Genomic DNA, 17,506 nt, shown 5'->3' with positions numbered 1-17,506 from the left:
AATCTATCGGAAAATTTCCAAAATCCAACTCTCCTTATATAGAAAAAGTATGTAAGGGCACTCACTCGAGTATTTATTGAAAAAGAAAGTTAAACGTCAATCTATTGATATGACTGTTATGACCTCTCGGTTCTCGTGTACATGCACAAATAAGACCTACGAAATATAGGTTATTCAAGTATCACTTAACACCTAGTAGGCGATCTTAATTTCGAACTCGAAATTCGAAGACAATCAATAAATGGTATCACACCTTTTTATCTCTTAGGAAAAGCAAACAGTTCTCACTAGAGATTTCCCTAATCGAACACATTTGAAATATCGCAAAGTGTTCTTGTAAGCCGAGTTCTAACCTCGCAACCGAGAGACCGAGGCAAGTAGGTCTGATCAGCCTATCTCTCCTATAATCCTGAACCACTTCGATTAGGAGGACTTTGCAAACCCTCCAGGTAAAATCGATGGTTTCCACCAAGATTAAATATTTCTTCCTAAAGAAATTTTAATCGAAAACCCCCTTGGGCAAATTATTCAAAACAGTAATAGAAGCCCCCTCGGGCAGAAAATTTGGAAAAAAAACAAATGGCCCCATGGCCAACAAAGTGAATTTCATGTCTTTAAATTAAAGGGACAATCCCCACATAAGGTGAATGCAATCACCATCACTCATTCACAGGCGAACCGCCTTCTTCCCTTACTTGACTTGAGACAAGAGCACCCCCAACGTCATCGTCTTGAGTCACGAGAACCACTTCAGGGTTAAGCTAGCTAGCATCGAGAGGAGTCTCGTTCCTCGATTCAACACCGTCTCCCATAATCGAGGAGATGACAAGCTCCTGATCAGAGAGCCCCTGAGCTCGTCCCGAGGAGATTCTGTCAACATTGGTTCCGAACTCATTAAAATGAGCGCGAGGAGAACCGGTTAACACCATCTCGTCCAAGGACGAACCAATGTTTGGTTCGGTCAATGGAGGGGAATCAGCAAATTCAGAAGCAAACTGCTACAAATTCAGATATGGCTGAGGAGCGGTATTTAGCTTAGCTACAGTCTCAGCTAGCTCAGCACCAACCGTCTCTTACTCTTCAGCCAAATTGACTTTTCCGTCCTCTATCTCTTTGATCAAATCGAGATTGCTTTTCATTTCATCGCGTTCGGAGTTAAGCTTGTTCCAAGCTTTGTCTACAGCGATAAATTCCTGCACAGCAAGAAGAAACTTTTGCCCAGCTCCCTTAACCTCCTTCCGAGCATCATGAGATATTTTGCGAACATCGCGATCTTTCAGTTCGGAAAGAGACTCATTTTTGCGTTCGAGCTCCTCAGCAGCTGCTTTAACCTTGTTAAGCTCTGATCTCAGAAGCTCAATCTCGCCTTTTGCGAAGTTATGATCAGCAAGGGCAGTCTCTAGCTTTTGCTCTGTCTCAATCAAAGTCCTCCTTGTCTCCTCGCCAGATCTTTCGAGTCTCTCGATCTCTTCCTGGCGAGCCGAGTCAAGGCCACCAGATTCCTGCACAAGCCGACTGGAAGATTGCAGTTTTTCAATCTCTCCTTCAGCGGCAGCAACTTTCTTGGAAACTTTGGCGAGCTCCTCTTCGTAAAAGTTCACAATGCCATTCACATCCAAAGTTGCCTAATAAAAGAAGTTTCATCGTTAAAAACAAATATATATATATATATATATATATATATATATTTTCTTTCAAAATCGGCTGTTTGAAGATGCAAACAGTCAAACCTGGGAAGAGTGAAATGAATGACTGATGTACATCTTCTTGATATCAGGCTTCCACCAATCAAAGGATGGAAGCTTCTTCCCAACACGGGTGTGGAAGCACCTAAACATATTCCCGATCTTCTCTTTATCTGGAATAAAGTTAGTTGTGTGAGAATTGAGTTTTCTTTAAAAGAAAGAATCTATTAATCTCAAACAACAAAATGATAGTTAAAGGTTACCGGCTTGAGACGAAGCTCTGGCAACCAGTCCTGAGTTCGAAGATGATCGAAATCTAGAGGTATTGCCTCGGGGGCGCCTAGGGGGTAACATCCCTGAACCCAGCGGTTCCTTCAAAACAGTTTCTGAATCAGGATTTGCATCCTGATTTCACCAGGTTCAGGAATTGGAAGATTCGAAGGAGCGGCTCTGCCCTTCCTTGTGCTCTTGGGACGTCCCTGGGGCAGGGGTCCAAGTTCCTCAGCCTTCCTCTTCTTCATAAGAGAAGTGTCACTTGCAAGGCCTTCCTCCTCAACGGTGGTAGCGGCCATGTTGTCTGGTGCTGGGATGGAGGGAGAAGCATTGATCACAACAACCGCCATTGACTTTGAACCTTCAAGAGATCCATCGTCAACAAGGAGAGTTTTCCGGTAGACTTTGTCGTCCTCGGTGGAAGTTGCGTTTTTCTTATTTTTCCCGATCAGAGAAATCTGATCTTTAACCTTTTTGTTTGCCTCTTTGATCTTTCTCCTGTCTCGGGCATTCAGACTCGAGAGATCAATCTCAGCAGGAGGAGGGTCGACGGGGCGAGTAAGTGTCATTCTGACAGAAAACCCGGCGCCGTGAATTCTTTCCAGAGTAAAAGAATTCCAATTAACTGGCCTCTCCAAGATGGCCTTGTAAAATTTGAGAAAATCGACGGATGGAACTGGTCAAATCTGAGGACCTGCGAGAAAACAAAAAAAAAAATGTTGAAACACAGTTTGAAATAACAAAGGGAGCTTATTCAGTTAAGTCCCAATTTCTACCCAAATTCGATGACCAGTGAGTTCGAGGGAGTTTGGAAGAACTTTGAATAGAAAAATTATTTATGCGGAAAAAGAACCAAAACTTCCTCCAGGCGGTGTCCTTTAAAGGAAGGCCATCAATGAGATTCCGATCCGCGTTTGGATAAAGGGTATAATACCCAGAAGTTCGGGATTCGCGAGCTTGTAAAAGTTCCAGGAGTTCGCAAAGTCCCAATGAGTAGTCCGCCTCCGCCGCAACAATGAGGGTACACAAAAGATACCGGAGCATGTTGGGCGACATCTGGGAGAAAGCAATTCCCAGATGGTTGAGGTAGACGAGAAGCACCTCAGGAAGGGGAATGAATAAGCCGCACCCTTTGAAATAAATTTCATAGGCACAGTAGTAACCTTCTTGCCCCGACTCTGGAGACTCGAAGGGCTCCGGGACTACCATCTCTACCTCAGGGGGGATGAGACATAGTCTACGAAGATTGTTGAGAGAATCTATAGTTAATTCACTCTGGGGGTGAAGATCAAACCCATCTCCGGTTTGAATCTGGGATTCGGACCCTTCACCCATGAGAGCTTCGAGATCGTCAGCCTCGTATTCGCAGAATTCGGAAGAAAGGTTCGATATTTTACGAAAGGGATTTTTTACCAGAAAGAAAACAGTGACTTCCGTAATAAGAATGAAGGTTTTTTAGGTAAAGAAGATAAGATGGAAAAGTAATATTACCTCTTAGAACCCTAAAGTATGATGAAAGACCGCCTCGAGAATATTGGGAAGTGGGACAGTTTTCCCCGTGGTATTAATATAAAATTAAGAAATTAATGATGACGGTTGTCAGGGAAATCAAATCATCTGATTATCCGAGATCAGCGTAATAGCGAAAAACATGGAGTAATTCCGGAATGTTAAAGATCTCGAGTCATTAATTACAGTTTACTTAAGTCTTCCAAGCCGAGCACTCAGCTCGCAAGACTTGGGGGGCTAAATGTTGGGGTCGGATCCCACACATCTTCGGTAGGATCCACTTGGATCTGTCCACGTCATTATTACATAATAATCCTCTTGGATTTCTAGATGTTTCATTTCGAGAATCGAGCTCGACCTGTCGGAAGTTTGATTCAGTTTATTAAAGAGCTCGATCTTTACCAGTACGGAGTTCGCTCTTATTCAACTTATAGTTCGCATAAAAGAAGGCCGAAGCGAGGAGAATATTGCTCGAGGTTCGCGGCAGCGTCAAGACGCAGGAGTTCGGAGTCAACAAGAAAGGGTTCAGAAGATCCACGCGAAGCCCAAGATAGTTCAAATTCAAGCCGTTTCGGTCAAATTGTAACCTACATGATTAATGCGGATCAATGCAATTATGAGCAGTAAATGACCGCATTGATCATGTTTTCTCTATAAAAACAACCTCAAACGCGTGTGTTTGGGGAGAGAACAACTTTTTCCTCTTACGATCAAGCAATACAACATACTTTTTCTTTTACAATTTTGCAAGGCTTTTTACTATTTTATTCTTTCCAAGTTCTTTCGCTTTATTTAGTTTTTTGGTTACTTCCCTTTTCAATTCCATATTTTCATTTGTTGATTTTAGAGTTTTTCTTCACAAAAATACTTAAAGACAATCGAGTGTGAATCCTACATCCACAACCGCATCACACCCACTACGTTTAAACGAGTCCGACCCTAAAGTGTTTAGGGTTAGAACTATCATTTTTAAGCACCGATTTTTTTCAAATTAACATCATAAAGTTTGAAAAAATTAGCTAATTTAAAAGAATGGTGCAAAAAAATTCAAAAAACGATATTTATTTAATAAAAATTCATACTATTTAGACGGTCGCCTAAACCCCTTATATTTTGCTAATAACAATTAACTTCCAAAATTAATATGTTTTTATATTTTATTTTAGTTGCGAGAAAGACTATAATTCTAGCTTTTGTCTTTTTGATTTAAAAATTAAAAAATAAAACGAAAAGGGAAAGTGAAATCGTTCCTTCTTTTTTAGCTCTTCCAAGTCTCAATTTTCTTCGATGCTTTGGATTTGGGGAAAGAACTCTATCCGTGTGTGAATCTCCTGAGTGAATAAGTGAAACTGTTCTAAACTTGAACATCGAATCTCCTAATGCTCAATGTAAGTGAAATCGTTCTTCAATTTCGTCCCTCTGTGGTTACTTTCTGGGGAAAAGTGAAATTTCAGAAGCGTTTTGTAGTTTCTTGAGCTTGTATGAATATGTTACTTTGTCGGAAATTGGATTTAGGGTTTGCTTTTACATGTTTAATCTCTGACTGATTGGTTCGTAAAATAGGTGGATCAATTTGCTTCGATTATTTCTCTTGGTGCTATCAAATTTGATTTTCGTGGATCGTAATTATGATATTTGCAGGTCTTCTTGGCATGATTCATGTGTTTGACTTGTGAAGTTGTTAGATGACGGATAATGATTTCTGAGAAACCATTGGGAGAGGAGTCTATCCGGCAGGATCTGGAGGTTTTAACCGTGTCGAAGCGGCTTGTGAAAAGTGTTAGCCAGAAGCTGAAGAGAAAGATTCATAAATCCGAGGTGGTTGAAGATGAAGTGGATGCAAGGGGAGCGGTTAATTGTCTAAGCATCAGTGTTGGTTGCAGAGTTGCAGATACGGGTGAGGATTTTGAGGATCGTAGTGATAAGAGGTGGTCTAGTGCTAGTGAGGAGGGTAAGGGATTGATGACCATTTGCGGAACCGAAGAAACTAGGTTAGATTGCTTTTCTTATGGGGTTAAAGAGAGGTTTTGGAAGAAGAATAATAGAAAATATTTAGCGGACTCGGCCCAGGATTACCGCAAGCACATATTCCTTCCCGATGATATTCTGGAAATGTGTTTGATGAGGCTTCCTTTTACCAGCCTATTGAATGCACAGCTTGTTTGCAAGAAATGGCGATCCATGGCCACCGCCCAGCGGTTTCTCCAGATGAGACGAGAAGGCTCCTTTCAAACCCCATGGTTCTTTCTGTTTGCTGCTCTTAAAGATGGCTGCTCCTCCGGTGATATTCATGGGTATGATGTTTCTCAGGACAAATGGCATAGGGTTGAATCTGATCTACTTAAAGGCCGGTTTATGTACTCTGTGACGAGCATCCATGAGGAGATTTATGTAATTGGAGGTCGTTCCATGGACAGGAACTCTTTTAAGTCCCACAGAGGGATATTGGTATTCAGCCCTTTAACCAAATCATGGCGTAAAATCGCGTCTATGAGACATGCTAGATCACTTCCCATTGTTGGTGCCACTGAAGTTACTTCAGAATTCTCGACCATACAGACCCAACATAATCGCCAAGATAGACGATTTTACCTGTCACGAATGAGCGGAGAATCAGACGTTTATGAAGACCCTCACAGGCTATCGGTAAGACGACAGCACAGAAACTCGGCTGATCAAAATGGAACTAAATCCCACAGGTTAACAAGACAAAAGCTTGATCGGCTTAACCGAAACAGCTCCAAGAGATTTGTGCTCATTGCCATTGGAGGCACTGGATTGTTCGATGAGCCACTGGATTCTGGTGAAATATACGACTCAGCAACAAACACATGGTCAGAAATTCAGAGACTCCCTATGGATTTCGGGGTTGTAAGTTGTGGGATCATATGCAATGGAATCTTTTACGCTTATTCTGAGAATGATAAGCTATCAGGGTATGACATTGAGAGAGGCTTCTGGATTGCGATCCAAACATCCCCAATCCCTCCCCGGGTTCATGAGTTCTACCCTAAACTCGTCTCGTGCAACCATCGGTTGTTCATGCTCTCAGTCTCATGGTGCGATGAAGGAGATGGACAGATTGGAAGGAGAAACAAAGCGGTGAGAAAGCTGTGGGAGTTGGATCTTGTGTACCTCACATGGAACGAGGTTTCAGTACACCCGGACGCACCAATGGATTGGAACGCCACATATGTCTCAGACCAGAACATAGTAATGGGAGTTGAGATGTTCAAGATCTTTGGGCAGGTATTAAGTTTCTTCACTGTCTGCGATATACTAACGGAAGAATCTTCTTGGAGACACGTTTCGAGAAACCAAAGGAGTCAAAAACTTAATCTATCTTGTATGAACAAGACCATTGCATTGCTTCATCTCTGATCTTTTTTCATTCATATTTATAACTTTTAGGACTAGTCAAAATTGATTGATTCATGTATTGGAAAGAAATGCAATGTGCTAGTCCCTTAGATTGATTTGAAATGTAATGTTTATAATTTAATATTTTCGGGATGTTTAGCAGCTCTACCACTAGGGATAGAACTGTGTTCAGATTACTATCGAAACTAGGAGAAAAAGTAATTACAATTGGAACTTGAAAACTTTATACCAAATAAAACAAAGTTTTCATATTTCTTTGGTTCATTTTGGTGTCCATTCATTGTTAGTGATGTTTAACCGTAGTGACTTTATAAGTTTATAGAAATAAATCTTTCACATCTTTTCGGCAATTAAGTTTTAACTATCCTATATTTTCTCACAGCCCAAAGAAGTCTCTAGCATTCTAGATTATCTTTTTATATGCCAACGTTTGGGATTCTGTTAGACAGATGATTTTTTCAAATATTTTTGAGAAATGCTTGTTGTACTCCTTTACAAAACTGTCCTCTACCAAGAATATTTTCAAAAAAAGACATTTTTTAAAAATCTCTCATTGTTTATGACGGTACAATCGATGACTAGACCTCCAACTCATCTTTATAAAACTTATTAAAATCTTTATAAAATCATTAAAAAACATGTAAAACAATATTAATTAGATTTTATAATCATCTTTTTAAAGTATTTTAAGATCTTTATAAAACCTTGTAAAATAGGTATAATTAAAAATGAACAACATTTTGGGGTACGTATGAAAAATGGGTACTATTAAAGGAGCATTTTCAAATTCTCCATTTTTTCAAGTCACGCCCTCACTTTAAAATTTTTAAAAATTACAACTTAGAGTTTTATAGTTTACTAGATTAGGATGTGTATTTGGGAGTGAAAATATGACAAAAAAGAACAAATGAAAAATTAACATTGTTTTAAATATCTTATTTTGTTTTTCCAAATGTAGTAATATCAGAAATACTAATTTTATCACATGTCAATATATGATCGACCAATTGGCACACATAAATTCGTATATGTAAGTATGTGTTTTTTTTTTTGGTTAGTTTTTATCTTTGGTTAAAGAAAAGAAAGTTTCAAAAAATAAGATTTACAAATGTATTAGTATATGTGAATTTTTTTTATATTTAATTCCATCCATCTATCTTTTAGTTTAAGTTGTCAACGACAACTTTGGGCAAACGAATTTTTATTGCAGACGAGATGACTGATCAACACAAAGTCACTACAGTAGTTTACGCAATTTTGCTATAGACAGTGAAGATTTCGGCCAAATTAAAAAATTACTAAAATTTTCATTTTTATTAAGTATTTGTAGATTAATGTTAGATTTGTATTATTTTTGCTAAAATACATGGGATATTGATGTAAAAATGTATTGATGGTCATTTTTAATAGGGCATGTCTACCCTCAAAATTATATTTATTGTGTAGAGGAGATTCATTCCATCTTGCATGTCTCTCATGTCATTCGTTCAATCTGAAATCAAAAATCTTTGTTGTTGGTTAATGTTCTGATTCAATTTTCGGAAGTTGGTTTGGTTGGTCAGATTAAGTCAATTGAAGATTGAAGCAGTGGTTATCTCCGGTTTTGGAGATTGCAGTCAATTTTCACGTATTATTAAATTATATATATGTAATCTAATTTGTCTGTGGTGGTCCAAATTTATTTATCTTCTCCTCTAAGTAATGTGATAAAAACGATGTGCTTTATAGTTTCTCTTTATCATATCTCCAAAATGTATATCGCAAAAAGGGTTCTGCCCTTAATCCACTAGATTTTAAGTGTTGTTTCTTCCATTCTCAAACTATGTGTATGAAACTAAACGGAGTGTCCAACACTTTGATAAATCTACAGAGTATGACCTATATGTTGAAACCCTTAAATTTAAGAAATAAAAAAAATCTAACTTTATATTGCGATTGTTTCTCGAAATTTATTTGCATTAAAGGACATAATTTCTAACATAAAAATGTTTTAGAATGGCTAGTGAATTTGTTTTGTTGTCAGAATCAACATTCACAAAATGATAGAAAAGAGACATTTCAAATTTCTGAAAATAACAGAAAACATATATTATATAATTCAATGTAAAGAGCATTTCTCAATCCTCACTGGAGTAGCGGAAGGGTAGTTGTTGAAAGAATAATAGAACGAGTTTAATGGTTCACAACATCGGAATCTCTGCCTTCGATTTCAACATTTGAGATATATAATAATAACAAATTCAAAACCTAATCATTTTTATAAAAGGCTTGATTAGCAATGACTTTAGAATCTGTACACAGATAAAAAAAAATTCTCACAGCCATAAAACTAAACCAATATGTCTTTGTTTTGCTTTATCCAAACTCACAACCCACTCTTTTTTTTTTTTTTTTTTTTTTTGCTATATGAACTATTTCCCACCGCACAAAGAATGATACTTTGGAATTTTTGAAAAAAAAAAAACACAAAATCTTACTTCTATAATTCTACATTAGATTATAATTACATTATTTTACCAAACCACGTATAAAAACATAAAACTAATTCTATTTCGGCTAAAACTTTACACATGTTCTTATACGTAATATATATATATATATATATATATATATTACAAAAAATATTTTTATATTTATAAATACCATAGTAAATATCATTAATAAATTATATATTATATCCATAGTAAATAAAAATTTACAATTTCTTATACATATATATCAAAAAATCATTTAAAAATAAAATGAAAAATATAAATCTACAACTTATAACTAATATTTACCAATCACTAAAAAATCACAGCCATAATTCTACGGCCACATCAAAAACATCTACAGCCTAATATGTGTAGCCAAAAATCTAAAACTACTGTTGTGACCAATTAAGCCTTGCCCACCGAGATAAAATGAGAGAGAGATAGACTTGAAAGGCTAGAGAGAAAGAGTAGTGGTATGTTCAAATTTGGGAGAAACAACGAACGAATTAGATGAGAAAAAAAACATAGTATTAAAAGATAAAGTAATTGCGTTTTAATTTGACCCTAGTCCGCCCAATTTTCAGGATCCTGTAGAAAGATGGGGATTTGCATTAACAGATTTTAAGTTAAGAAGTTTTTCACTAAATAAAAATAATTAAGGGGTTTTCTTACCATCTATTTTTAGTTGAGGGGTTTTATTACTAAAAAAACCTAAAATAAATATTAAAACTAGTTATTATTATCTCAAAAGATTCACTATTGTTTTATCCCTCGTCGTTAATCAGCTAAACATGCCGAAATATTCCTAACTCCAAAGGAATTGCAGAACAAATTCTGTAAAAGTATAAACATTACATATCAAATCAATCACAAGGGACTAGCACATTGCATTTCTTTTCAATACATGAATCAATCAATTTTGACTGAGTCCTGAAAGTTATAAAAATGAATTGAAAAAGATCAGAGATGAAGCAAGGCAATGGTCTTGTTCATACAAGATAGATTAAGTTTTTGACTCCTTTGGTTCCTCGAAACATGTCTCCAAGAAGCTTCTTCCGTTAATATATCGCAGACAGTGAAGAAACTTAATACCTGCCCAAAGATCTTGAACATCTCAACTCCCATTACTATGTTCTGGTCTGAGACATATGTGGCGTTCCAATCCATTGGTGCATCCGGGTGTACTGAAACCTCGGTCCATGTGAGGTACACAAGATCCAACTCCCACAGCTTTCTCACCGCTTTGTTTCTCCTCCCAATTTGTCCATCTCCTTCATCGCACCATGAGACTGAGAGCATGAACAACCGATGGTTACAGGAGACGAGTTTAGGGTAGAACTCATGAACCCGAGGAGGGATTGGGGTTTGGATCGCAATCCAGAAGCCTCTCTCAATGTCATACCCTGATAGCTTATCATTCTCAGAATAAGCGTAGAAGATTCCATTGCATATGATCCCACAACTTACAACCCCGAAATCCATTGGGAGTCTCTGAATTTCTGACCATGCGTTTGTTGATGAGTCGTACATTTCACCTGAATCAAGTGGCTCATCGAACAATCCAGTGCCTCCTATGGCAATGAGCACAATTCTCTTGGAGCTGTTTCGGTTAAGCCGATCAAGCTTTTGTCTTGTTAATCTGTGGGATTTAGTTCCATTTTGATCAGACAAGTTTCTGTTCTGTCGTCTTACCGATAGCCTGTGAGGGTCTTCATAAACGTCTGATTCCCCGCCACTTCTTGACAGGTAAAAGCGTCTATGTTGGCGATTATGTTGGGTCTGTATGGTCGAGAATTCTGAAGTAACTTCAGTGGCACCAACAATGGGAAGTGATCTAGCATATCTCATAGATGCAATTTTACGCCATGATTTGGTTAAAGGGCTGAATACCAAGATACCTCTGTGGGACTTGAAAGAGTTCCTATCCGTAGAACGACCTCCAATTATATAAATCTCCTCATGGATGCTCGTCACGGAGTACATAAACCGCCCTTTAAGTAGATCAGATTCAATACTATGCCATTTTTCTTGAGATACATCATACCCGTGAATTTCACCAGAGGAGCAGCCATCTTTAAGAGCAGCAAACAGAAAGAACCATGGGGTTTGAAAGGAGCCTTCTCGTCTAATCTGGAGAAACCGCTGGTTGGTGGCCATGGATCGCCATTTCTTGCAAACAAGCTGTGCATTCAATAGGCTAGTCAAAGGAAGCCTCATCAAGCACATTTCCAGAATATCGTCAGGAAGGAATATGTGCTTCCGATAATCCTGGGCCGAGTCGACTAAATATTTTCTATTATGCTTCTTCCAGAATCTCTCTTTAACCCCATAAGAAAAGCAATCCAACCTAGTTTCTTCAGTTCCGCATATGGTCATCAATAATCCCTTACCCTCCTCACTAGCACTGGAAAACCTCTTATCAGTACGATCCTCAAAATTCTCACCTGTATCAGCAACTCTGCAACTAACACTGATGCTTAGACAATTAACCGCTCCCCTTGCATCCACTTCATCTTCCACCACCTCCGATTTATGAATCTTTTTCTTCAACTTCTGGCTAACACTTTTCACAAGCCGCTTCGACATGGTTAAAACCTCAAGATCCTGCCGGATAGACTCCTCTCCCAGCGGTATCTCAGAAATCATCATCCGTCATCTAGCAACTTCACAAGTCAGACACATGTATCAATTCGAAGGGAAACCATCCCCAGCTTAAGTTTCTATAATGCAGATCACAGTTACAAACTTACATCAATCAATCAAAGCTTCTTCGAGTTGATGATCAGAAGCATTGTAGCGAGATCCACTTATTCTACCAACCACTCGATAAAAGATTAAACATGTAAAAGCAAACCCTAACTCCAAAATTCCAACGAAGTAACTCAAGAAGCTAAGTTTCACAATCAAACTACAAGACGCTTCTGAAATTTAACACAGGGACGAAATTCAACACAAATCGAAGAACAAATTCACTCACATTGAGCAAACTCAGAAATTTCGAAACGAGATTAATCCATTGACAGAGTTGCTTGCCCAAATCAGAGCATCTTGCCCAGAAATCACCGAAGAAGAGGAAATAATTGAGACCTAAGATTGACGCATCGATTTCCCACTTTTCCCTTTTTCATTTTATTTTAAATAGATCATGCTGCAGAAAGCGGAAGCTACAAGAAGGGAAAAAAAATAATATGGAAATTGAGTTGACTGAATTACTGTTTTAATAAAATAAATAAATTAAATCATTTGGTTATTTAGATTTCATATTTTTTTTTTTTTTTATCAACCACACATTCATTAAAAAGTAACTCCATGATTGGTTGCCCAACTAGGAGGAAAAGAGTTTACAAAAGTAACATCAAAAAACAGAAGTCTAGAAGAACGGGCTAAACAGTCCGCTTTAATATTACATAAACGAGAAATAAGAGAAAGCGAGAAAAAGGGAAAAGAGACACATAGCAACTCCAACTCGTCTAGCAGATTGGAGAATGGGGGCCATTCTTCAGGAGACTGAACCATCGAGACTAACTCAGAACAATCTGTTTCAAAAGCCTGACAATCAATTCTTCTTGAAAGGATATTCTTCATAGCCCAAATTAAAGCTTCCAACTCCGAGTGAAGGGGGGAGGGACATCTCCGAAGGCATTTTGCACCAAGCAGCAAAGTTTGATCAGTTCCTTGAAAACACCACCATCCTATACCCATAGTTGGGTCCGAAGATTTCCAAGAACCATCAATCCGACATTTTATAGATTGGATTGGGCTTTCCATAATTTCCGTCATAGTGTTATCTTCCATTGGATCCAATTGAGCTTCTTCCCACATTAATTTTTCACTCAAAGCGTGATTTAAAATATCTGTGGGTTCAGATTGTATTCCTTTGAAAACCTTCTTATTTCTATCTTTCCATATAAACCACAAAATCCAAGCATAACAGTAAGATTTCTCCGCCCCATCTACAGGATGTGGTATCCTCCAATAAAGATAGTCTAGATTAGAGAATTCCGACCTTAGAGGAAAACTACCTGATACCATAGGTATTTCGGATAATTCCCAGACTTTTTGAGAATGTGGGCACTCAAATAAAGCATGATTAATTGTTTCCTCTGCCATCTCACATCTTTTACAGGTAATATCACACCGAATCCCTCGATGAGCTAATTTTGAAGTTACTGCTAAGGATCCCGAAGCGATTTGCCATAAAAAGTGTGTTATTTTTGGAGGGACTTTGGCTTTCCAAGCTTGTGCTTGTAAAATTTTACAATTTGGACCCCATTCAATCGATTCAGTCATCCCTCGGGCAAGCCGATAGCCTGACTTTACTGTATATCTCCCTGAGTTTGTATGATGCCAAATAAGCCTATCTGGCTTCTGAACTTGACTAATAGTAAGTCCTCGAATTAATTGAATATCCACCGGATCCATAAATTCATGTAGAATAGGAAGGTGCCATTCTTTAGTAACCGGATTAATTAAATGGTTTACCATTAGATTTGGATGTAACAATTTTCCTCTTCCATTTGCGGGACGTGGAATAACATCCGGAAGCCAAGGATCTCTCCAGACCGATAAGTTGTAACCTGAACCTAGGGACCATCTTGCTCCCACTTCAACCAAGCTTTTGGTCGAAAATATACTCTTCCATCCATTCGAAAATATACTCTTCCATCCAAAGGATGAATATTCCTGAAATATCTACCTTTTAGTACTCGAGCTACTAAGGAGTTTGGAAAATGTATTAATCGCCAGTACTGTTTTGCCAACATGGCATCATTAAACGTGTCTAGAGAGTGAAAGCTCAAACCACCTTTATCTTTATCCATACACAATTTTTCCCAAGCAATCCAATGGATCTCACGGTCTCTCCCATTGGAACTCCACCAATAATTTGAGATTGCACTTGTTAACTTAGATATTAACTCTTGAGGAAGTTTAAAACAAGACATCACATAGGTTGGCAGAGCCAACACAACTGACTTAATCATCGTCTCTTTCCCACCTTTTGACAGATATTTAGCTGACCAGCCATTAATCCGTTCATTAAGTCTTTCCCGGACGTAGTTGAAAATTTTACTTTTTGAGCCGCCAAGGCTCTCAGGTATACCCAAATAGGTACCCATTCCACCTTCCTTTGTAATTCCAAGGAAATTTTTCAATTCCTCTTTTTTTTGGTTTGGTACACGATGACCAAACACGATCGAAGATTTATTAAAATTTATCTCTTGCCCCGAAGCTTTACCATAATTTCCAATAATATCCATCACTGTTTTACATTGCTCCATATCTGCTTTACAGAAAAATAGACTATCATCCGCAAAAAGCAAATGTGAAATAGGAGGACTGCTTTTTGCTATTTTAATTCCGGTCAGCCTCTTCTCTCGTTCCGCTTTTTTAATATTAGCAATCAGGACCTCTGTACATAAAATAAACAAATAAGGGGATAGGGGATCGCCTTGTCGTAAACCTCTGTTGGGAATTATATGTCCTCTAGGTTCCCCATTTAATAAAACCTGATACGAAACTGAACTAACACTCCACATAATCCAAGAGATCCAATTTGAATTGAATCCTAAACGAGACATAACCGCTTCTAGAAACTCCCATTCGATCCTGTCATACGCTTTGCTCATATCTGTTTTAATTGCCAAGAAATCCGTTTTACACATTCTATTTGTCCGTAATCCATGAAACATTTCCTGAGCAAGCAAAATATTATCTGTAATAAGTCTACCTGAAACGAAAGCCGATTGTGTTTCAGAAACTAGCCGTGGTAAAATCTTTTTAAGCCGCAAACATAGAATTTTCGAAATTATCTTATAACTCACATTGCAAAGACTTATTGGCCTAAACTCTGCCATCCTTTGAGGCCTTTCGGTTTTTGGAATCAAACAAATATTTGTTTCATTAATTCTCTTATCAAAACTACCTGTTCTGAGAAAATCTCTAACCAAACCAACCAAATCTGCCTTTAAGGATTGCCAATACCTTTGATAAAACAAAGCCGTCATACCATCTAGGCCTAGTGATTTTTCTGGGTGCATAGAAAATAAAGCTTTCCTAACTTCAGCTTCTGTAACCTCTTTGGTTAGCTCCCTATTCATATTTTCCGTAATAATCGGAGACACTTCTTGTACCATCTCAGCGATTCCATCTATATTGGAAACCGTAAAGAGATCTTTAAAATAATTAGTTGCTATCTCCACCATTCCTGATTCTGATTCCTCCCAAACATCATTAGGACCATATAAACTTGATATCTTATTCCTTGCCCTTCTTTTTTTTGTGGAGGCATGAAAGAATTTGGTATTTTTATCTCCTACTTTTAACCAAAAATTCCTACTTTTTTGTTTCCAATAAATTTCCTCCTCATGGTAGGCTTCTTTTAATTTATTTTCGATTCTTTTTATCTCCTCTTGCGGAATAGAATCGTCATTCTTCGCTTCTTCCAAAGCCAACTTAAGGGAAGAAATATTTGCCTGGCCTGTCGGGAAATTATTTTTCCTCCACCATGAAATGGAGTTTCGACAATTTTTAATTTTATCCACAAAAACAGGAATTCTAAAATTTCTTGTTCGATTCAAACCTGAATCTATGGCCTCTGAAAGGCCATCCTTCCCAACCCATCTCTTATCAAATCTAAATTGTCTTTTTTTTCTTGCCAAAGATTTTTCACAACTCAATAGAATTGGTCTATGATCAGAACCAATCATGTCCAGATAATCCACTTTTGAATATGGGAAAAACTTATGCCAATCCTCATTTCCCAAAGCCCGATCAAGTCTACATCTCACAATTTGTTAGTTTCTATTACCTCTCCATGATAGTTGTTCACCATAGCATGGGAACTCTAACATACCGTTATGTTGAATCATTAGGTTAAAAGAAACAAAAGAAGCAGCGGATCTTAAGTTACCACCTATCTTTTCATGGTTTCCCGTCAACTCATTAAAATCACCAATCATTAGCCATGGTTTTTTCCGATTAAGACCCAACCGGGATATTTTTTCCCAAACAATATCACGTTTTGAGGCAACAAGGTGACCATAAACAAACGACATAAATACTATTTGTTTCCCGAAAAATGCTTTAACATCAATAATCCGATTGCTTTCATAAAGAATCTCTAACTTTATTTCATTATTGTAAAATAAAGCTAAGCCTCCACTAGCACCGCTAGGGTCGACTGAATACAAATTATTAAAACCAAACTGAGACTGAAATTTCTGTAAATAAGAAAAACATTTTTTAGTTTCTGATAAAAATAAAATGTCTGGCTTGTGCTATCTCCATAAATCCTTTAAGTAATTCTCTGTCAGATCAGCCCCTACTCCCTGACAGTTCCAGCTCAATATCTTCACGTATGAGCCAGTGGTTTCGGAAGAGCCACCATCCCTTTCTTAGACATTCGATTTATACCTCCAGATTTTGCTCCCTCCTTGGGTTTGTTCTTACCCGCAGCTCTTTGTTTGCTCACATCATCTGCAATTTTATGAGACATCACATTAGCCAATAATCTTTTCCCCGGTGAAGCCACCAACTTTGAATAATTATTTCTACCCTTAATTCCTTTAGCCCCAAGAAAAGTAGATCCTTTATTTCTCTGAACCTTAGTACTATCCAATTCCATACCATTCATTCCCTGGCTAACATAATCAATATCATTTGACAAATCTTTAGGGACTGAAAAAATACCTTGAGGACCAATTTTTTCCCCCTCTGGGATAATCTGTCCGTCAGCATCAGTTATTTCCTCCGTTGTTTCTTGATTGTCAGTTTCCTCATCTACTTGACACTCTCCATCCTCTAGTAAGTCATCAGCACTTTCCGAAATCTGTATGCCTGCATTGATATCCTTATCTTCCATCTCTGAAACATCCTCCATTGCCAAATCGCCAAGATCATCCCCTTGCTCCGAATTTTTAGTCTCCTGCGTTTCCTTAGAGACTGTTTTGGGCTGGTACAAGGGTTTTGGCCAAGCAGGACCTGCTCCTTTCCTTCCATAACTTGTTCCCTGTGATTGAGAATGAGCTTCTTTAAAGCTATCCCTAGCTACAACCTTCTCTAAGGTTTCACTACTTTCAGCCCAAGTTCCCGGAAAACTCTTTTTCTGTCCCCAAATGGGGCCTTGATTCTTCTCAATTTTCCGATGGCTTTGTTTATTACTATCACCCATCTCCGAATGATAGC

The 17,506-nt window shown here is 37.9% G+C and overlaps 4 protein-coding genes across 5 annotated transcripts; 1 reads left to right on the top strand and 3 right to left on the bottom strand.

The window, feature by feature from the left end:
* Positions 1-761: 761 nt before the first annotated feature.
* On the bottom strand, positions 762-2,527 carry LOC110230339. The gene is made up of 5 exons (XM_021032952.1): positions 2,101-2,527; positions 1,949-2,041; positions 1,731-1,858; positions 1,095-1,625; positions 762-995 (listed from the first exon to the last, which is right to left on the bottom strand). Exons 1-5 carry the CDS (start codon positions 2,525-2,527, stop codon positions 762-764), a joined length of 1,413 nt encoding a protein of 470 aa, XP_020888611.1.
* Positions 2,528-4,686: 2,159 nt separating this feature from the next.
* Positions 4,687-6,982, top strand: LOC9299874 (F-box/kelch-repeat protein At5g42350). The gene is made up of 2 exons (XM_021035586.1): positions 4,687-4,855; positions 5,109-6,982. Exon 2 carries the CDS (start codon positions 5,163-5,165, stop codon positions 6,846-6,848), a length of 1,686 nt encoding a protein of 561 aa, XP_020891245.1. The 5' UTR covers positions 4,687-4,855; positions 5,109-5,162; the 3' UTR covers positions 6,849-6,982.
* Positions 6,983-10,122: 3,140 nt separating this feature from the next.
* On the bottom strand, positions 10,123-12,491 carry LOC9299873 (F-box/kelch-repeat protein At5g42350). 2 transcript variants are annotated; one of them, XM_021035574.1, is made up of 2 exons: positions 12,073-12,491; positions 10,123-11,985 (listed from the first exon to the last, which is right to left on the bottom strand). In XM_021035574.1, exon 2 carries the CDS (start codon positions 11,969-11,971, stop codon positions 10,283-10,285), a length of 1,689 nt encoding a protein of 562 aa, XP_020891233.1. In that variant the 5' UTR covers positions 11,972-11,985; positions 12,073-12,491; the 3' UTR covers positions 10,123-10,282. The 2 variants fall into 2 exon arrangements, with proteins under 2 accessions (XP_020891233.1, XP_020891238.1); XM_021035579.1 differs by having other exon boundaries at positions 10,123-11,978.
* A 3,910-nt stretch (positions 12,492-16,401) lies between these two features.
* On the bottom strand, positions 16,402-17,500 carry LOC110231036. The gene is made up of 2 exons (XM_021035724.1): positions 17,012-17,500; positions 16,402-16,798 (listed from the first exon to the last, which is right to left on the bottom strand). The coding sequence occupies exons 1-2, from the start codon at positions 17,490-17,492 to the stop codon at positions 16,674-16,676; spliced, it is 606 nt and encodes a 201-aa protein (XP_020891383.1). The 5' UTR covers positions 17,493-17,500; the 3' UTR covers positions 16,402-16,673.
* Between the last annotated feature and the right edge of the window lie 6 nt (positions 17,501-17,506).

The sequence above is a fragment of the Arabidopsis lyrata genome (genome assembly GCF_000004255.2).
Source record: "Arabidopsis lyrata subsp. lyrata unplaced genomic scaffold ARALYscaffold_8, whole genome shotgun sequence".
Lineage (NCBI taxonomy): Eukaryota > Viridiplantae > Streptophyta > Magnoliopsida > Brassicales > Brassicaceae > Arabidopsis > Arabidopsis lyrata.
The sequence above is the reverse complement of the archived record's forward strand: the minus strand, read 5'-3'. Positions and strand labels throughout refer to the sequence as shown.